This window comes from Stigmatopora nigra, chromosome 15 (assembly GCF_051989575.1).
Source record: "Stigmatopora nigra isolate UIUO_SnigA chromosome 15, RoL_Snig_1.1, whole genome shotgun sequence".
In the NCBI taxonomy this organism is placed as follows: Eukaryota; Metazoa; Chordata; class Actinopteri; order Syngnathiformes; family Syngnathidae; genus Stigmatopora; species Stigmatopora nigra.
Window position 1 is genome coordinate 8,153,931 of NC_135522.1, and position 17,973 is coordinate 8,171,903.

General features: G+C 40.1%; 2 protein-coding genes across 3 annotated transcripts in view; both read left to right on the forward strand.

Annotated features, from left to right (window-relative positions):
* Window positions 1-773: 773 nt before the first annotated feature.
* Window positions 774-4,631, forward strand: kpna2 (karyopherin alpha 2 (RAG cohort 1, importin alpha 1)). The gene is made up of 11 exons (XM_077733796.1): window positions 774-918; window positions 1,144-1,250; window positions 1,328-1,468; window positions 1,933-2,021; window positions 2,125-2,393; window positions 2,479-2,573; window positions 2,978-3,241; window positions 3,580-3,813; window positions 3,917-4,099; window positions 4,194-4,343; window positions 4,421-4,631. The coding sequence occupies exons 2-11, from the start codon at window positions 1,194-1,196 to the stop codon at window positions 4,508-4,510; spliced, it is 1,572 nt and encodes a 523-aa protein (XP_077589922.1). The 5' UTR covers window positions 774-918; window positions 1,144-1,193; the 3' UTR covers window positions 4,511-4,631.
* A 306-nt stretch (window positions 4,632-4,937) lies between these two features.
* Window positions 4,938-17,973, forward strand: part of smurf2 (SMAD specific E3 ubiquitin protein ligase 2) — a 32,273-nt gene continuing 19,237 nt past the window's right edge. The window contains exon 1 of one of the 2 annotated variants that reach the window (XM_077734605.1): window positions 4,938-5,473. In XM_077734605.1, coding sequence (XP_077590731.1) covers window positions 5,422-5,473 — 52 coding nt within the window. In that variant the 5' untranslated portion in view covers window positions 4,938-5,421. The remainder of the gene's footprint in view (window positions 5,474-17,973) is intronic. The other variant, XM_077734606.1, reaches the window with a different exon arrangement.

Genomic DNA, 17,973 nt, shown 5'->3' on the forward strand with positions numbered 1-17,973 from the left:
GATTTTCTGTTGTGCTCCTCAAAAGAAAACGCAATTTGAGAAGGACTGCAGTTAAAAGGAAATGAGTACAATTCCTGGAAGCTGAAAACTTTCCACTTGTTGCCGGCACAACAGATGTGTAGTCTTGAAAAGTGGTGAAGCCAAATCAATCACTGAAAAACTTGAGCATATTTCTTTTTAAAATTCATTTTAACTTCATTATTTTAATTTGTATTGATATTAATTGTGTGTAGACCAAAATTGGTTAGTTCAACCAAACCACTAACCACTAGTTCTCAAACCACTAAATAAATTATAGAAAATTAAAATCATTTTAACTCTGAGCCTTTAATGGTCCTTTAGAACAAGTAGATTACAACATTTCAAATATAATTTGTTGTTAATTTGAGTCATGGTCATGCTTCATCTGTATTTTTTGTTCAAAATGAATGTATTTAATAATTAATGTATTCATTGTGATATAGGGTTTCGACATCAGTAGTTCTCAATAGTATTAACTATCCATTGATAATTTTAAATGAACATAATGGGTTTTTTCTGTACTTTTTTGTCCCTGCACGTTGCAGTACAGCACATATAACCTCTATAAAGGCAAGATAAATAAAACTTTAAAATAAAAAGGAAAAACACATGATAGACATTAATACAAGAATGCACTTTGTATTTGAATGAGAAATATAATGCTTTGTCGGTTTAATAATGATAACGTGGCCAATTGGAGCACGTTGAAACTATAATTCTCGCGAGAATTCGTGTATGACAGTTTCCTGCGCGTTGGTTGTTTCTTTTCAAACAGTCCAATTAGATGAGGTGGCTGGATGCTTGTGCTCAAATGGCCCTATCAGAATGCGTTGCCACAGGAATTTAAAGGTCTCTGCGTCATTTTCTGCACATTTTGAACCACTTCGCTAGGAGCTGGTGAGTTACTTCTCCGTTGTCCTCCATTTTTTTCACAATTCAATGTTTTCTAACTTTTTTTGAATTAATTGTCTATAATTAATATTTTGCTTCATAGTTTGTACTGTAATAGTAATATTGCTTAAACGGTGAAATGTTCTGCTTGATGCGTATTCTGTCGTCATGCTAAAGTGTCACGAGGCGTCGCCAAGTTTATGTAAGCTAACTTTGATTTTTCTACGGTAGGAACTGATATTTTTCCTCATTGCCTGCTTGCATTATTGACATTGTTGAAAATGTCCGAGAACGTCGCCCGACTGAACAGGTTCAAGAACAAAGGCAAAGATGTCAATGTAAGTGTCAAAAGTCAACTTGCTAGCCCACTTTGCCATTCTTGACATTTGGTGTTTGTTTATAAAAACTTGCATAGGAACTTCGACGAAGGAGGGTGGAGGTTAACGTCGAGCTTCGAAAAGCCAAGAAAGATGATCAAATGTTCAAAAGAAGGAACGTTTCTGATTTTCCTGAAGAGGCCACATCTCCACTTCAAGAGAAAAATCAAAACGGCCAGGTGAGGAAAGTCTGCTATTGCAACGTTTGTTCCTTTCAATGTATGTATAGAAAACAACACTTCACTCACTGTCTGTTAGTGACGGTGGCAGACGTCTATTACCAACAATTGCAGCAAATATTTTAAAAAAAAGGGTAGTCAACAGTTGCATTTTTACGGACTTTTTTTAATCAAAATGGCATTTGAACAGGTCAAGTGCATTCCTGTCGAATGTTGCTGGTTTATTTTATGACTCATTAAAATTCACTGCAGATGTTACATGAAAGGAGCCTCATGGTTGGATGGCAATGACAATCAATGGTGCTGGAATAAGTTAACATCCTACTCAATAAATAGCATACTTGAAATATATGAATGGCGATTCCTATCTTTAAAAAAAAATACTGGGAGGAGCATTTATCCTTGATGGAAATATACTGAATTGTATCTAATTATATCTCCATACTTTGTTTTCCCCGATAAAGACTTCCAGCCAGTGGACTGTTGCAGAAATTCTCACTGGAATAAACAGTGGTAATATTGATTCACAGCTGCAGGCAACACAGGCTGCACGGTAAGGCTAAAATTCCAATTCATGTACTTTAGGTCCTTTTTAGTTGCTTTTTATTATTTTTTTAACATTTGTATTTGTCATGTTTTGTGTATTCGGAATGTAGAAAACTGCTCTCGCGGGAGAGACACCCCCCTATTGACCAGATCATCAGTGCAGGATTAATCCCCAAGTTTGTGGCTTTCTTGGGACAGTCAGACTGTCCTGCCATCCAATTTGAATCGTCCTGGGCCTTGACCAACATCGCCTCTGGAACGTCAGACCAGACAAATGCTGTGGTCCAGGGCGGGGCTATTCCTGCATTCATTAACTTGGTCACATCCCCCCACCAGCACATTAGCGAGCAAGCAGTCTGGGCTCTTGGAAACATTGCAGGTAATTTTGAAGTCACTGTTTAGACTAGTAAATGACCTTTGCCAATTGAATTGGATGTATAATATTCTTTCAATCGTATGTGTAGGTGACGGCTCAGCACTGAGGGACAAGGTGATCAAGCATGGAGCTGTGGCTGCCCTGCTTAACCTACTAGCAGTGCCTGACCTCAATGAATTAAGTGTAAGTGCCTGCCTCTTTGAAATGGTTATGACATGGCATTTAAAATAGCCTAGAATGGCTATTTTGTACACTTATGGGAAATATTGGCTTTTATTTAAGCCCTTTCCAGTATTAGATACAGGGACTCCCCTCGGATTTCCCCTCTCGAAAACCGCATAAAATTACAAACATTTAGTCCAGTATATGGGATTTGTGTTGTCAAACAGCGCCACCGTGCGTCCAGTCACTATTACTACAGGTGTACACTATGTTGAACTCGTTGTTTTAAAGAATATCAGCATTCAGAACTGATGTACTCTTTCAGTGCCCTGGAACTATCTAGATTGCACCACGTTGGCTGCTGAATTTATTTTGTACTGAAAAAGTTCAAGTAAATAAATGCAAAATGTCTTTCCCTCTGCTAGCCTGGCTACTTGAGAAACGTGACCTGGACAGTTTCCAACCTCTGCCGGAACAAGAACCCTTCGCCTCCTCTGGTTGCAGTCCAGCAGCTCTTACCTGCTCTCATACGCCTCCTTCACCACAACGACAAGGAGGTGTTGGCTGATGCCTGCTGGGGGGTGTCGTACCTGACCGACGGCTCTAATGAGCGTATTGAGGTGGTGGTGGATGCGGGCCTGGTACATCGCATGGTTGAACTGCTTGGGACCGGAGAACTGTCTGTGCTGGTAAGTATTGAAATGACATTTGTTGCCATCCATATTTTAATGTATCAAAGAGGTAAAATTGAGGGTTTTTTTTAATCATTTTAGTCGTTGTAAAGATCAACTCCAACCCTATTAGCATTTATTATAAATTTAAATGATCTTAGTTTTTGTTCCCGTTAATAAATTGAATACATTAAAAAAATATGTGCTAGTTACAACTCCCAATAAACTCCCTAACCAATCGGAGTTATATATCGTGCATGGCATCGATGGTGACAGAATAGTATTCATTTAAACTGAGGATTGGCCATGAATGCTCATCCGTCAGAGCCACTAATTGTGAATTTGCTCACCCGCAGACCCCTTCTCTGCGTGCCATTGGCAACATAGTGACGGGCACAGATGAGCAGACTCAGGCAGTACTTGATGCTGGAGCCCTGGGAATGTTCGCCCCACTACTGTGCCACAACAAGGCCAACATTCAGAAGGAGGCTGCCTGGGCTTTATCCAACGTCACGGCAGGCAAAAGCACCCAAATCCAGGAAGTCATAGACGCCGGCCTCCTTCCGCATATGGTTAACGTGCTCGTGAGGGTATGCTGTGATTTTTATTGTGCCTCTCAAACACCTACCACAGGATGTGTGCCCTTTTACTCACTCACTGTTTCCACCCCTTTCCCCCTGAACTTTTCCACAGGGTGACTACAAAACTCAGAAAGAAGCTGTGTGGGCTGTGACGAACTTCACCAGCGGGGGCAGTGTGGACCAAGTGGTGTACCTGGTGCAGTGTAATGTGCTTGAGCCTCTTCTCAACCTACTGTCCTCAAAGGACAGCAAGACTGTTCTTGTAATCTTGGATGCCATCAACAATATATTTTTGGTAAGATCCTAAATATATTCAAGGATTATACCTTGATTCTGGGGATTAGGGAAGCAATCACTTAAATTGTTTTTCCCTTCACTATTCCTTTAAGGCTGGTGACAAAATAGGAGAGTCAGAAAAGTTGGCGCTAATGATTGAAGAATGCGGTGGATTGGACCGGATCGAAGCGCTTCAGTCTCATGAGAATGAGACCATTTACAGAGCGGCTCTCAATCTGATTGAGAAGTACTTCTCTGGAGAGGTAAATGGGAAAAAAATCTAATCATAAGTGCCCAATTTTGAATGCATGTTCTAAATGTTTTTGCTTTAATATCCTAGGACGAAGAGTTGCAGTCTGTTGCTCCAGAAGCAACCTCTGATGGTTATGAATTTCAAATTAATGAAAACCAGAGCACTTTTAATTTCTAAGTGTTATTCTCACCTCTATAGTTTGTCCTTGTTCATGTCAATGTGCTATTCTATGGCCTGTGGTTGTATGTGATGTACATACGGTTTTAAACACTTGATGTAAATAAAGATGACTGTCTCAGTTGGCGTGTAATATATTTATTAGTTCTCAATTAGATCAGAGGTATTCACATTTTATTTTTCCCTGGAGATGCTTTTGTGTGTGTATTAAAATAACTTGAATTCAACTATGCTCCCCTGGTGCCAGGTTAGAAAAATACTGGGTAAAATTTATTGTCTACTTAGTTGAGTCATCTAACAAAGTAGTACTAGTAAACTTGCATCTCAATTTGTAATGATCACATTCCCAGCTAAACTGTGATTAATACAAAGGGGGCGTGAAGGTTACCGTGTGCTCTTAAAGCAACAGTGCACCCGGAATCACCAACCTTGAGGACACACTCAAGGGGTGGGAGTTGTGTGGGTGTGAGGTAGAGAGAAGCTTGGAGCTTTTGTGCCACATGTGAGGGGAAATGTTTGGTGTCTCGTCGTCACTGGCCAGCTCCCCGCAGCCGAGGCAGAGCCAGGGGCAATCTCCTCGAGTGGGATCCACGCCGGAGGACTCCACACTTGCACTCCCCGCCTGAGGAGGAGAGGACGGCTCCCAGGATGTAACACCGCCTCAAGAACAACTCATCTCTTTAAATTAACCAGTGCACCGTTCACCCTCTTTATTTTCCTTTTTTTATATATATATATATATCCAGTATTTCCACATTATTTTTTGCAATGGCACTCGTGTCCACATCTGGGCCAGAATGCCTTGATTGCATTATTGCCTAAAACTGGCGGAGAGACTGATAAATCTCGCTCTTTCTCCCCCACCTAACGCCTCCTTTTGTACGCGTCGTCAAGGCTGGAACAAAGAGGTGATGTCTAACCAAGGAGTTCGGCGGAATGGGCCCGTCAAGCTGCGATTAACAGGTAGAAAACGATCTCTATTTTAAGACCTCAAACTATTGCTTCTATTCCTTCGCACACTAGCTAGAAGGGCTCGGTGTATTTCCTGGAGAGGAGGAACGGTTCCCATGGGCCACGGAGTTGGCTCATCGCCGGTTCACTCTTCCTTCATTTCCACGGCTGCCTATTTGCACCATAACCAAACAAAAATAATAATAAATTGTAAAAACTGCAGATCTTGTTACACTTCTGACAATCTCCCACATCGCTAGTTACTAGATTTAGGGAAGAAATGTTTCTTATTATTAAATGCTGACTGTAATTGTTGCCACTTAACCAGCTGTGAGTCGGGTCCGGGAGTCCTTATGATGTCGTCACTGATTTGTATGTCATATCTTAGTAAAACGTATAAATGTGGCGATCTAAGTTATAAATGGCTTATATCATTGTGGCACCGTCTTTAGCGAAGTCGGGCTGTCAGACTAGCACATTTAAAGTTGACTAGCAGGGTTTGGTTAGCTCGCTAAGTTAGCCCGGTGCCGGCTGGTTCTAAAATAATTAAAATCTGTAGAAATATAGCATTTAAATTAGTATTCCTCAGGATCTTTATGTCTTATACGTGTAATTTTAAAATATAATATATGTATTTCCTTTAAATGTAAAGTGGATGAAGCTTGGGAAATGTATGCATCATACTGAATAGTATACATTTTTAAACAAAACAATGCTATTTTTCATTTCTTGTTCAAAATTAATTTTGGATCACAATTGCAAGAAGTTGAGGATGAATAGGACCACGTTTTCCTTTAAATTTTATGCACTGATCTTTTTTTTTTAATGAAAAGCAACATCACACCAAGGCAATTTCTAGTTTGTTTAACTGTTATTATTAGTGGTACCACAATATACACAAACATGTCTTTGTTTCTACTACTTCAATAGGAACAGAATTACTTTAAAATAAATTGTTTATACAGTTTACCCAATCAAATTAAATATCCCAAATGTATTTATTCCTCATGATGTCATTATTACTCATTATCACATGCACTTGTGCTCTATATTCATGTGTACGTATGTGTATTAATGACATCACAAAATATCCTTACCCTTAAAATGTGACAAACGTTTATACATATATTTTATCTACATTAACATTTGCAAGTTGCATGCTTAAATGCATTGATCATCTGTCTTTTAACTGAATGTAATGTTGCACTTCAAGAAAAAGAGATGTTTTTCTTTATTTTATGTGGAGCTTTGCATCCATTATCCTTTTCTGCTGTACTGTGGGAATTTTGTTTAAACTTGTGTTTTGCTACTCTCATATGCGTCCCCGATACTAGTGAAGAATCACCAAATAGAAGTTATTCATTTAATCTTGGCCTCCACATGTCTTTATGCTATTGTTGCATGGTAAATTATGATATATCACATGATCACCAACTATTAACACTGAAATTTTAGCCCCGTAATGTTGTTGTGCTTTTTCCTGCATGCTCTTCCAAATCTGTTTGGTTTGTGCCTTTTCAACTCAAACAGCAAGGTTTACATGAGATCTCAATATTTTGACTGCGAGACGGCTTGCCTCATTTTTTTAATCTTCTTCCAGGACCTGACTGGCAACACATTCCCTGGAAAGTGTATGTTTATATCTGAAGGTGCCAAGTGCAATATTTAAGAGATCGTGTTTTCTGATAGACCTAAGTGGAGTCAGCAAGGACTGATTTTAGTGAGACGGATTCATGACCTCCACACATTAGATGGCCAAATTGACTACAAATATTCACGTATGTTTAAGCTTGTCATAAATCACATGCCTAGGGAGAATACTATTAAGTACTTTTAATATTAATTTACACCTGAGCGGCTCGGAGGATGAGTGGTTAGCGTGTCGGCTTCACAGCTTTATGGCCCTGGGTTCAAATGCAAGTCAGTCTACCTCTGTGGAGTTTGCATGTTCTCCCGGGCTTGTGTGGGTTTTCTCCAGGTACTCCGGTATCCTCCCACATTCCAAAAACATGCTTTGTAGTCTGGTTGGACATTGTAAATTGCTTTTAGGTATGCGTGTGAGCGTAAATGGTTATTTGTTTCCTCTTGCCATGCGATTGGCTGGCTATTCAGGGTGATGACCCCCGTCTCGTGCCTGTAGTAAGCTGGGATAGGCTCCAACACCCCCCGCAACCCTATTGAGGATTAAGGGGTTTTAAAAAAATGAATGAATGAGTAAAAAATAAATTTACACCTAGTGTTGGTATAGTGGAATCAATGTGAAATAAGAAGTAAACTTATAAAACTGTAAAAGCATTTGACCAATATAGTTTAGTAGTGCTGAATGCAGCAATTCCGCTTTCCCGATTGTAGCGATTGTATTCCACTATATTAACATGCAAGAGCCTTTTTAAAATCGAATGAGTCCATTACACTGTGAATTAGTTTGTCACTGTGGATGGAGACTGCAGTGGTCTCCTGGAATGCCAGGAATGCGAGTCCGCTGTGGAAAATGGAGCAAGCCGGACCTCGTAGACCATCTCACCTCTTAACGCTGAGTGACACTATACACCCCGCCACGCTGAGTAACAATAGTAACTCATCACCTCTCCAAATGAGTTCGTTGTCGTTTGACAACTTAGTCTTTCACCGCGCTGAGCAGTGTGCCGCCCCCATCAAGAAATGCAGAATTGAAAAGCGAGTGTGATAGGAAGGCCACTGTCTGCTGCTAAAACCCAAACCTTAAGTGCACACTATGATTATGTGTGTCTTTGTTTAGCCCTGCACAGCTGTGTATATACATGAGTTGGATCACAGTTCTGCAATAATTCACATGGAGTCATGGGTACAAATAATGTCATTTGGGCATTGTGGTTGGATGCTTATTGTTGACAATCAACTCAACCATCCCCCTAAATTAATGCAATAATAACTATATCATCTTAGAGTGCAAATTGAATTGACATCGATTAAGCACAATTCAATAAAACTGATTTAAAAAAATTGCGCAAGCAGTTTTATGAGAATTGTTACAAAATTGTGAAAAATGTTAGAATTTCTATTTCTTAAGATTCATTGATATTGAGGTGGATAGACATCCATTTGAACTGGATTGGACAGCCATCATTAGCAGTTGCATCAAATGAGTTAATCAATCAAATGTTTGATGAATCTCATTTAGGGTTGTTTTTACAGGGGTTTTCTATTTATTTTTAGCTGAGAGTTAGCACGTGAGTTGTTTGGCATATGGTTTGCTCATTGGAATTCTTTGGTGTGGACCAGCATGCAGTGCTAGAATCTCAGCGGGATTCCCTCGTATTCTCAACTCACATTCCCACCTCTTCCTCTCTGAGCCACTCCTTTTCTTTTTCCGATTCTAAGCTTTGACCGCGTCCAAAGTGCTTTTCGCACCCACCCTGGTCAAAAATGTCCCAACCGTCTCAAGTATATCCAAGTCGGTTTCCATGCGAGAAGAAAAAGAGTGCAAGAAAACTTTGCGACAACACTATGCAGGGCTTTGCATTTTATATTACTTTGTGTGAACAGCTAAGCTGTTTTGATGCAGCTTTAATTGTACGATAAAACTCCAACAGCGTGGCTTAGCGTGAGCACATGACCTTCTCATCAAGAGACTTTTTTTTAATGTGGTTTCACTCGGCGCTTGGTACATTTAGGTTCTGTTGGTCACAGCTGCGTGCAAGTGATTTGGGTTCATCATTTGGGTATTCAGAGAGGAAACATGCACATTGACTCCACTGAGCTCGCTTCAGCTTGCAAACATTTCCATTTTTGGCCATTACAAGTATATCGTGCAGGAGATGAAAAAGACAAGAAGAGTGGAATCGTAAAACTGGATTTTAATGAGTAGTTATTACATCTCTATTGTAAATATTTTTCTTCTGCCCTGCTGAGAGACTCCCATGACTTTGAACATTGTTCCATCAATTATTTGATTGGCTAGTAGACCCATTGCTTCTTTTGGTTCAACTGCTTTTCAATGAAGACAACGCATCCTGCCAAGGTCAGGTTGCTAGTGGCCAGATATAAGAACTGAACAAACTGTCAGAGAGGCACCCCAGACAACCAAATTTACCCGGAAATCGCTCCATGCACTTAGACTGTGCAGCAATAGATTACCACCGGTTTATTTATTCTGATTCTTTCTTACCATCATTGGACGAATAGCAGAACACTGCAGTGTAGTTCATCCTGCCGTATGAGATTATAATGGCAATTTTTAAATATTCCTATAGTCACTTATGGCAGGATTTTTTTCTTCTGTGAAACGAAACATGCTTCTTTCTGTGTACTTGATTGAAGACTCTTTTATAATACCTCTCATATTCTACCACCACTATCTTATCTCTAAAGAAAACCCCTCACTGTGTTGTCCAAGTGAAAATGGATTGTTTTCTAGACAGATTTTGTCCATCTTGCGACTATCAAATTTTAAAGCATTTATTGTAAGCCCTTATAAATGTACCAGAGGGCAGCAGCATGTTGGTTTCTGACTATGGAAAGATCATCAATTTGAATTCAGTGGTCTGCTATGACAACCTTTTTACAATATCAGACATATTTAATCACAAATCAGACATTCTGCTGTCAACACTGACCAGTCGATAATGTCTGAATCCTAGTCACAAAGCGAGTTCTTCCTCTCTGTGTTTGTACAGACACATTATTACTGCTTTAGCACTTTCCTTGTTAGTGGAACACATTTGTTTTATGAGCTGTGTCTGGTTCACAGTCTTGATGGGGAGTCTATCAATTTGCCAGATTGTTCAGTTTGATGGAGGAACGAAATTTGATATAAATACGCCAGTGTTCTATAACTTGTTAAATAGAGGTTAATACAATTAACTCTGACTTGTGTCAAGCAGATGGAGGTCTTTCACTTTGCCAATGTTACTTACTGGAAAGTGTGTGTGTGTCGTCGGCGTAGAAGCCACAAAAACGACAACAGCTGACTAGAGACGTCTGTCTGTGTCTGATTCCGACTCATGAGCCCCTTCAGTCGCCAAAGGAGTAGGGATCAGAAGAGGGTTGTTTATATTCACACCAGATCCCATTTCAAATGGCATCTCTGCTCAAGTTGAACAAATAGACTAGTAAATTCCTGCAAACGGGAGCAAACTTTAGATTTCAAGCCCAGGTCTTTGCGCTCCAGATGTGCACGAATCCTCAAAAGCACCGCGACACCGCTCACAAACTCTTGACAAATATGGAGATTGACAGTGTAGCTGTCAAATTAAATTTGGTTCCTTCATGGGAACTTGGAAAGTTGGATCGATATCTAAGTGTCCATGCTTTTTTGACTCTCAATCTAGAACAAATTTTACAGAAAATGTCCATGTTCAATAATTTACATTGTATCAGGCATTACATTGAGTCTTGCAGACAGTTTTAAATGATCTTATAAAACATTAATCATCCATTAGTTCCTTTGCCAACACATGCTGGCTCCATGATGTTCAGCCAAGTGAGCTACAATAATATTTTGACTGCTTTAATAACCAGTTTTATGAAATACTTTGCAAACTGCTCTTTAATACTTAAAGCAATCGTTTCCTCAATACTCAAGACACCAATTATGTACTCCCTGTGACCCCAATATAATGGATTGTATTTATTACCAGAGCCTTGGCCTAAGGGAATGACAGCAATCAATACATTGTTATGATTTCAAAATAATTGTGCCTTTTAATAATCTATGTGTGTCTTCACATGTCCTGTCACCACCCCACAGTGCATTGCCACTGCAGCGTTACTAAGACTGCAGTCGTGCTGGGCTTCCAATGCGGGTGGGCTAATATGTGCTGCATAAAACATGACAGCTACATTGACAACTAGTGTGTGAGGTGATGGGTGAGCACATTCATTTACAATTTTCATTGTGTGGTTGCCTTCAATGTTATTTTTTACAAGCAGGCGACAGCAGCATGCAAAAAAATGTGTATTATATAGAATTATTCATTCATTTTTTAAACTGTTTACACTCACAAATATCACAGGGTTGGCCACCAATTCAGGGTGCCCCCCGCTTTTGGCCCAAAGTCAGCTGGGATAGGCTCCAGCACCCTCGTAACCCTAGTGATGTCCCTTGGTAACAACTGTGATTTTTTTGAGTAAACAGTGAATTGTTACAGCTTTTATTCTAAGACTGTTTACAATATTTTTAGGAAATTATTAAAGAAACAGCATTGAAATCTCAAAGAGCACACAGTAGACTTTTAATCCAGGAGCACTGGAAGTCATATCTCTCTTTGAGAAGGCATGATGTCATTGTTTCTTACGTTAATGATGTCATGTCTATTAGGTGGCTGTGATCCATTTTATGCATGACTGAGGAAAAAAAAAACTTCCTCACATGCACCTACAAACTGCAACAGCACCAGTTCTCCTCAGTGAGACATCAAACCCTAATCCACATTGACTGCTTGTGATGAACTCCTCTCTTGTCACACAATGACAGGAAGGCGCAAAAAGAAAACGTAGACCCAGTATTCTCTCCCCACGCCATTGGTTTCCTCATCTATTTTCCATCTGAAGGATTTCTGACGCTTTCATCTACGATTATGACATAACTGTCCTGATTCTTAAAGTCTAACACATTTGCTGGCAGTGGAGATGGTCGGAAAGGCGGGTGTGGGGGATTGGGATGATGTAACTTTTTTGCTTCTCAATGAAGTTGCAAGATCACTTGAAAGCTAAAACGTCCTTGCACTGGCTCCAGACAGGGTGGTGGCGTGCATCTTAGCTTCTGTGCGATCTGCAGTGTCTCCATGACATCAGAGGGGACAGCGAAGCCCAGAGGCTAGCAGAGCCATACAGTCACTCTGCTTGGGTCCCAGCCAGTAGCATTGCAAGCTTGCAGAAGCTCTGTTTTCCTCACAGTTTTGACTTCTCACTGTAGCGGTGACGGTACAGTGGAAGACTTTACTTGGCTGGCTGACACTCTGTTAAGCACGTTGTCGCATACAGAGTGGAAAGAGAGATTGATGCCCTCAACAGGGGCAGTAAGAATGCATCTCAAATTTAACAAAGTGGCATGGTTTCCCACTATTTGGAGACGAAAATAGTTGGGGTGGACTCCTATTATGCAATTGCAGAGGACTGAATCACGTAAGGAAAAGGTGACGTGGGATTGGTGAAATGTTCTCACACTAAAAATGTTGCCATGCTCCCCTCTCACGCCCGCCCGTGCGGGCCGAGTTTCCTTGTGTAGTCAAACTGGTTCCTGCAGATCAACACAAATGCCAACATTGTTGCACTTCTTTCAATTGCGCACCACTTAGAAACTGGTTGGTTCAGAAAAACATTACCTTACCAAAGGCTGATCTCATGTGTGGGTGGCCGCTCAACTTTCTGTCCAATTTTTTTTTACTGGGAGGACTGGATGTGAATTAATAATCTCTCCCATTCATTTTTCGAACCGCCTATTCTTACAGGGTTCGCAGAGGGTGCTGGAGCCTATCCCAGATGACTTTGGGTAACAGGTGGGGGATACCCTAAATTGGTGCTGCTTCTTCCAGTCACATTGAATTGGATTTCTTGCTCCTAAAATGTAGCCAATGAGTACCCTCTATTGAGTTAAACTTGTTTTGAGATTTATTTTGTTCAGGAAATAAATCATTCAGGGTTTGGTGAACAAAAATCTGAGACTTTTATTTTAAGCATAGTGCCCAACCTTTTATTCTGGTAATATTTTAAATTAAATACACTCAAAATCAGATGATTTGGATTTGCCCGTACATGTGATTAGGACAAATACGTTTGTGTACTGAAATTGTGATTTCATCTCTGAGTTAGTGTACTGTCACTGATAGACAACTACCTGTTCCTATTTACGGAATATATCTGCTGTAGGAATTATTGTAAACTGAGAGACTCCTTTACATTCTGAATGATAGATTGACTGGAACAAATTCTCGAAGTGAGATAAATAACTGCAGGATCTTATATTTGACTACCAGACACAGGCTTGTATCCACTCTGCTCTGTTTTTGAGAGTCTCTCCACAGAGATTCTGCATGACAGGAAGTAAGGCTCACAAACTGTCAAAACAATCTCAAGTAACACAATGGCGACCACTAAGTCTAAGAACACGCACGCCATTTGAAACCAATCTTATGTGAAACCATGACGCAGCTGTTGACCACGAAGTTATTATTATGAGAATTTAGATTCATGTTTAGAACTTAGAATAAAAGAAATAAAGTATTGAGGTATAAATTGTCATAGAAATTCAGTCAGTCAGTCTTAGAGTTGAGAGATGATTTGTCTAATCTGAGAGCAATATGTTCTTCCAGTGATCTTTCATCACTACTTTCAGGTGCAGAGTAAGATGGATGATGATGATTTGTGGCTTCTTTGATTCCTGGCCTTTTGCAGAGCTAATATATATTGTCTTTTTTCCAATACCTAGTCAAAGTCCATTTATAAATGTGGATGCCCTTTACCTAAGGATGTGGTAAAAATGGATCCTGTCACTTAGCGATATAAGTCACCATATCTCCTGTTTTATTATTCTTTTGTTATTTTTCAACGTAATACCACAAATCATCCCCCCCTCATCCTAGTGTACCTTTGTCTTGGAACATCTGCGATAAAGAAGAATTTTAGTGAATCTGATCTACAATGTTCACAATGTAAAGAAATTCCCTGACATACACAACAGTATTGTACTATCAAAGGTCAACGTGGAAAATATTTTCTTCCATTTATGTTTTTGTTACTCACCTTTTGTTTGGGGTAAGTCTGCTTTCAAACTTGAAAACATATCAATCAAGTGAACATCAACAATGGGTCGCAGGAGGTTTAAGGTTGGAGAGGAAACTCCAAGAAAATATACCAAAAGTATAACAGGCACTAATGGTGTATATAATTATGTAGTTTGCAATACTATTTCTTTAGAATTTGCCATTCTTTAAACACAACACTTTCAACTAATTCAATTGTGATTATTAAACATTTTGAAAAGTCTAGTTTTCAGCATATATCCAGCTACCTAATGCACACTGAAAAAGAGTGTGGAGGAAGTTTGATGGTGTTGTTTGCCAAAGATATGTCAGATTATCGAAAGGTTTGAGTAAATGTACTGGACTAGAGGTACTAGGTGGTCAGGAAGATAGGTCAGGGTTCATAATTAACTTTGCATTGGTATTTTAGCCAATAAATGTTGGTTTTGGAATGTGTAACCAAGAAAACAATGAGTTGAGCCACACGTGCTGACCAGTCGCAGAAATTCTTGCATCATGGCGGCAAAGCAGGTTTTGTTTACAGAGAATTAAGTGTTGCCAACTGGTGCTGTCTGGGGCGTTTATGGCTCTTTGCTAATAGAAGATTACTTGATATTTCCAAAAGACCTGGCCCTCTGCTGTTTTCTTTTCTAGCCCTCTTCAGGCATGGATGGGAAAGGTGGACAATTACTAGCCGGGTGTCTCAGTTCCCACACACCCAATTTCCTCCCCCTTGCAGTCTCCAGTGTAATGGTTAACCACAGAGCAAGAGACTGGAGGCACTCTGAGCCCACTTTTCTTCCCCACTGCGCTCTTTTCTTTTTCCCATGCCTCACTTTGTTTGTGTATGAATATGATGATTTTGTCTGCTTACTGCATATGAAGAAAAAATTGTCGTAACACTGACTTTTGATTCTGATTGTTACCATGACGACGTGGCTCCTTTACCTCCCCCCCTTGACATCACATGACCTCTCCCCTTCCCAGGTGTTTGGCTTGCGCAACGCAAAGCGCATTGATTCGCCTAACATTGGAGCCCTTTGTGCGTCCGTCTGGGGGAAAACTCGGCCCATCCTCACCCTGCAGGTGGAACTCAAACGTCAGCCTAAAGGACTCAGTTTGCCCAATTAAACTCTGTTGTTACCATTGTGCTTATGTATGACGTCCTCAGGGGTTGCTGGATGATGCTGCGTTTATCTTCCCGTGTCTTACCATTTTTTCACAACCCAATATAAAATGCGTGACATAATTTATGCTAGTTCAATGTATTACTCGGCACAATTCTTGTGCCTGTGTGATTTATTGATGTGTTGCATTGAGGGGTTACTCAGTAATAGCCTTGCTCTGGTTTATCGCACATCAGTTTCTTCTGGTTTAATTTGCAACTAAAGGGAAATGCCCCCCCATGCCCATCTTTTATTCTCTTATCTCTCTTTGTGAATATCTCAGTGGTGCTTCCGACTGTTCTGTCTGCGTTTCGCTGACTCTTCCCCTCCCAAAAGTCCAGTCATTAGTCGGAACTGCAGTGCGACCGGAATGAGAAACACAGGCAGTACAGAGACACCCTTCTCTCAGTTTTGCTTCAGTACTCTTGGTCGCTATGACGACTGAGGATTTCAAATGGGCCGAGATGCGAAAGGGTTATTTGATGCGCTTCCGGGCTGTGTCAGTGTGTTTTTGTGTGTGAGAAAAGTAGCAGGATGAAAGCAGTCAGTGATTTGAGACATCCATCTCAATTTTACTAAGCTTGAAATGCTAGGAAAAGGTACACGCAAGTCCAACATAAGGCTTATGCTGTCCAAAATTTAACTTGATAGATGATAAACTATAAAAAAGTTTTGTGTGGACTTGTTTGAATTTGGGATTTTCCCTTAGATTGGAATGGCAGTTCTGAGTTTTTATGTTTTTTTTTTTGTTTTTTTAATTGAGATTCCGTCCTTCCTGTGTGCTTATTTTTCCCATTCCCAAGATTCTGCTTTTGATTTATCCAAATTGTGCAGCGCAGTCGGGACAGATGTTCATGTACCGCTTGGCTGGTTTGTGATCGGCTCCATTAAAGGTTTACCACCACTGGTACTCTCTTGTGGTGGCATCATACACACACAAAAAAGCCAAAGAAAAGTGACATCATGCATGACGGCGGTTTTAGAAGGACATTTTTCTCACGATTAAATTCCAATTTGTACGACATCATAGACATTCGACTTCCACTGTATTTCCATGCCTGTACTTTTCTGTCTCATTTCTTCCAAATCTTTGTGGATTGGATTTCTTGAGCCTAACATTCACTACGTTGCCACATCATCACTTGAGATGCAGTTGCAAACAATGCAAATCCAATGTTTAGTAGTATTTTCTATGCATTAATTACTGTAAATATTAACTCATCCCACACTTTTTTTCACTGCATTTGATGTAAATCCCCATTGTCCAAAACATTTATCAAGCTTTCTTCCTGTCACATCTCATTTAGTGTCTCTACAATGTTTTCTCTGCACTGCTTGCCCAGACTGGTCACATGTTGATGCTGTAACCAAACTGGACACATTTTTATAATGGATTGCCCCTTAACATATCACTCATAGCACGCTCCATTACCATGGGACAGATGAGGGAGCACACTCAAAGTTTTCCCGAGTAACGCCATTTTTTATGATTTGCTTTCATGCCATTTTGCATTTGAATGGCACTCTTGATACTATGTTAAACAAGGTTCTGATTATGATTAATATACGTCTGGAAAGGAAAAACTTCCATGTTATGCATGCCTCTGTATGCACAACAGTGTACTTACTGTAGCCTGAAATTTGGTAAATTCTTGTAAGCTTAGCTACTGTCTGGGAAAGGAGAATACCACTGAACTCCTCTTTGCAGGCAAAAATGTGCAACCAGTAAATCACACGGCAGAGGCGTGGACACTGGCCCGGACACTGGCGCACTGTCTGTTTTTTCAGTTTTCCTAGATTTCACTCAATCCAGTGTCAGCAATTTCTTTTCAAGTTCTCATTTTCAGTTTGTCAACTTGCAAGGGAATTCATTGCCTGCCATTGAGAGCGATAGACGTCCAATCCATTTGAAGTGAAACAGGAATGTTCATTCGCTGCCATCCTCGTACTTCAAATGGATTAGATGTCTACTAGTGATAAATGTGAACCTGTACACAGTCTAAATGTGTTGCATTTCTGGCTCTACTAGTGATGGGGGGAATGTAGAATGATTGAAGGAGGTACTTTCAGGACTGTCTGAGAGCTATATTTTTCTAATGGACGGAATTCCAGATTGCTGTCCTTGCACTTTTTATTCAGAATTCCACATCCCAATTGAATTGCCTACAACCATCGTCTTCCGCTCAGTCTGGTGGTTTTCGCTCCAGCTTCTGTTTTGTATGTTTTCCTAAGGATCCTATATAGTTATAATTTTAGTGTTACTTCCTGTAACAGTGAATCGCGGATGACTGCATATGTTCTTATTGGAGTTTCAATAGCTTTTTCTTCTGCATGGCTTGGTTGGAGGTGGCTCATTTATGTCGGAATCCTTTCTTCTCTGATGTTTTGGATCGTCACACCTTGGCACTTTGGACATTCACTAGTTTATCTTTTGTTATCTGCCTGATTAGCCTTTTTTTTAAATGCTTTTTGTTTTCTTGCCAATTTTGTTTGGCTTCCCGTTTCAGAATATAGTTGTTATATGGAAATAGTAAAGCAGTAAATATTGTACAGCGGATTTGGGCTCATTTTACCAAATCTCTTCCGACCAACCTAAAAAACAAGAACATATTCAATTAAAGATTGA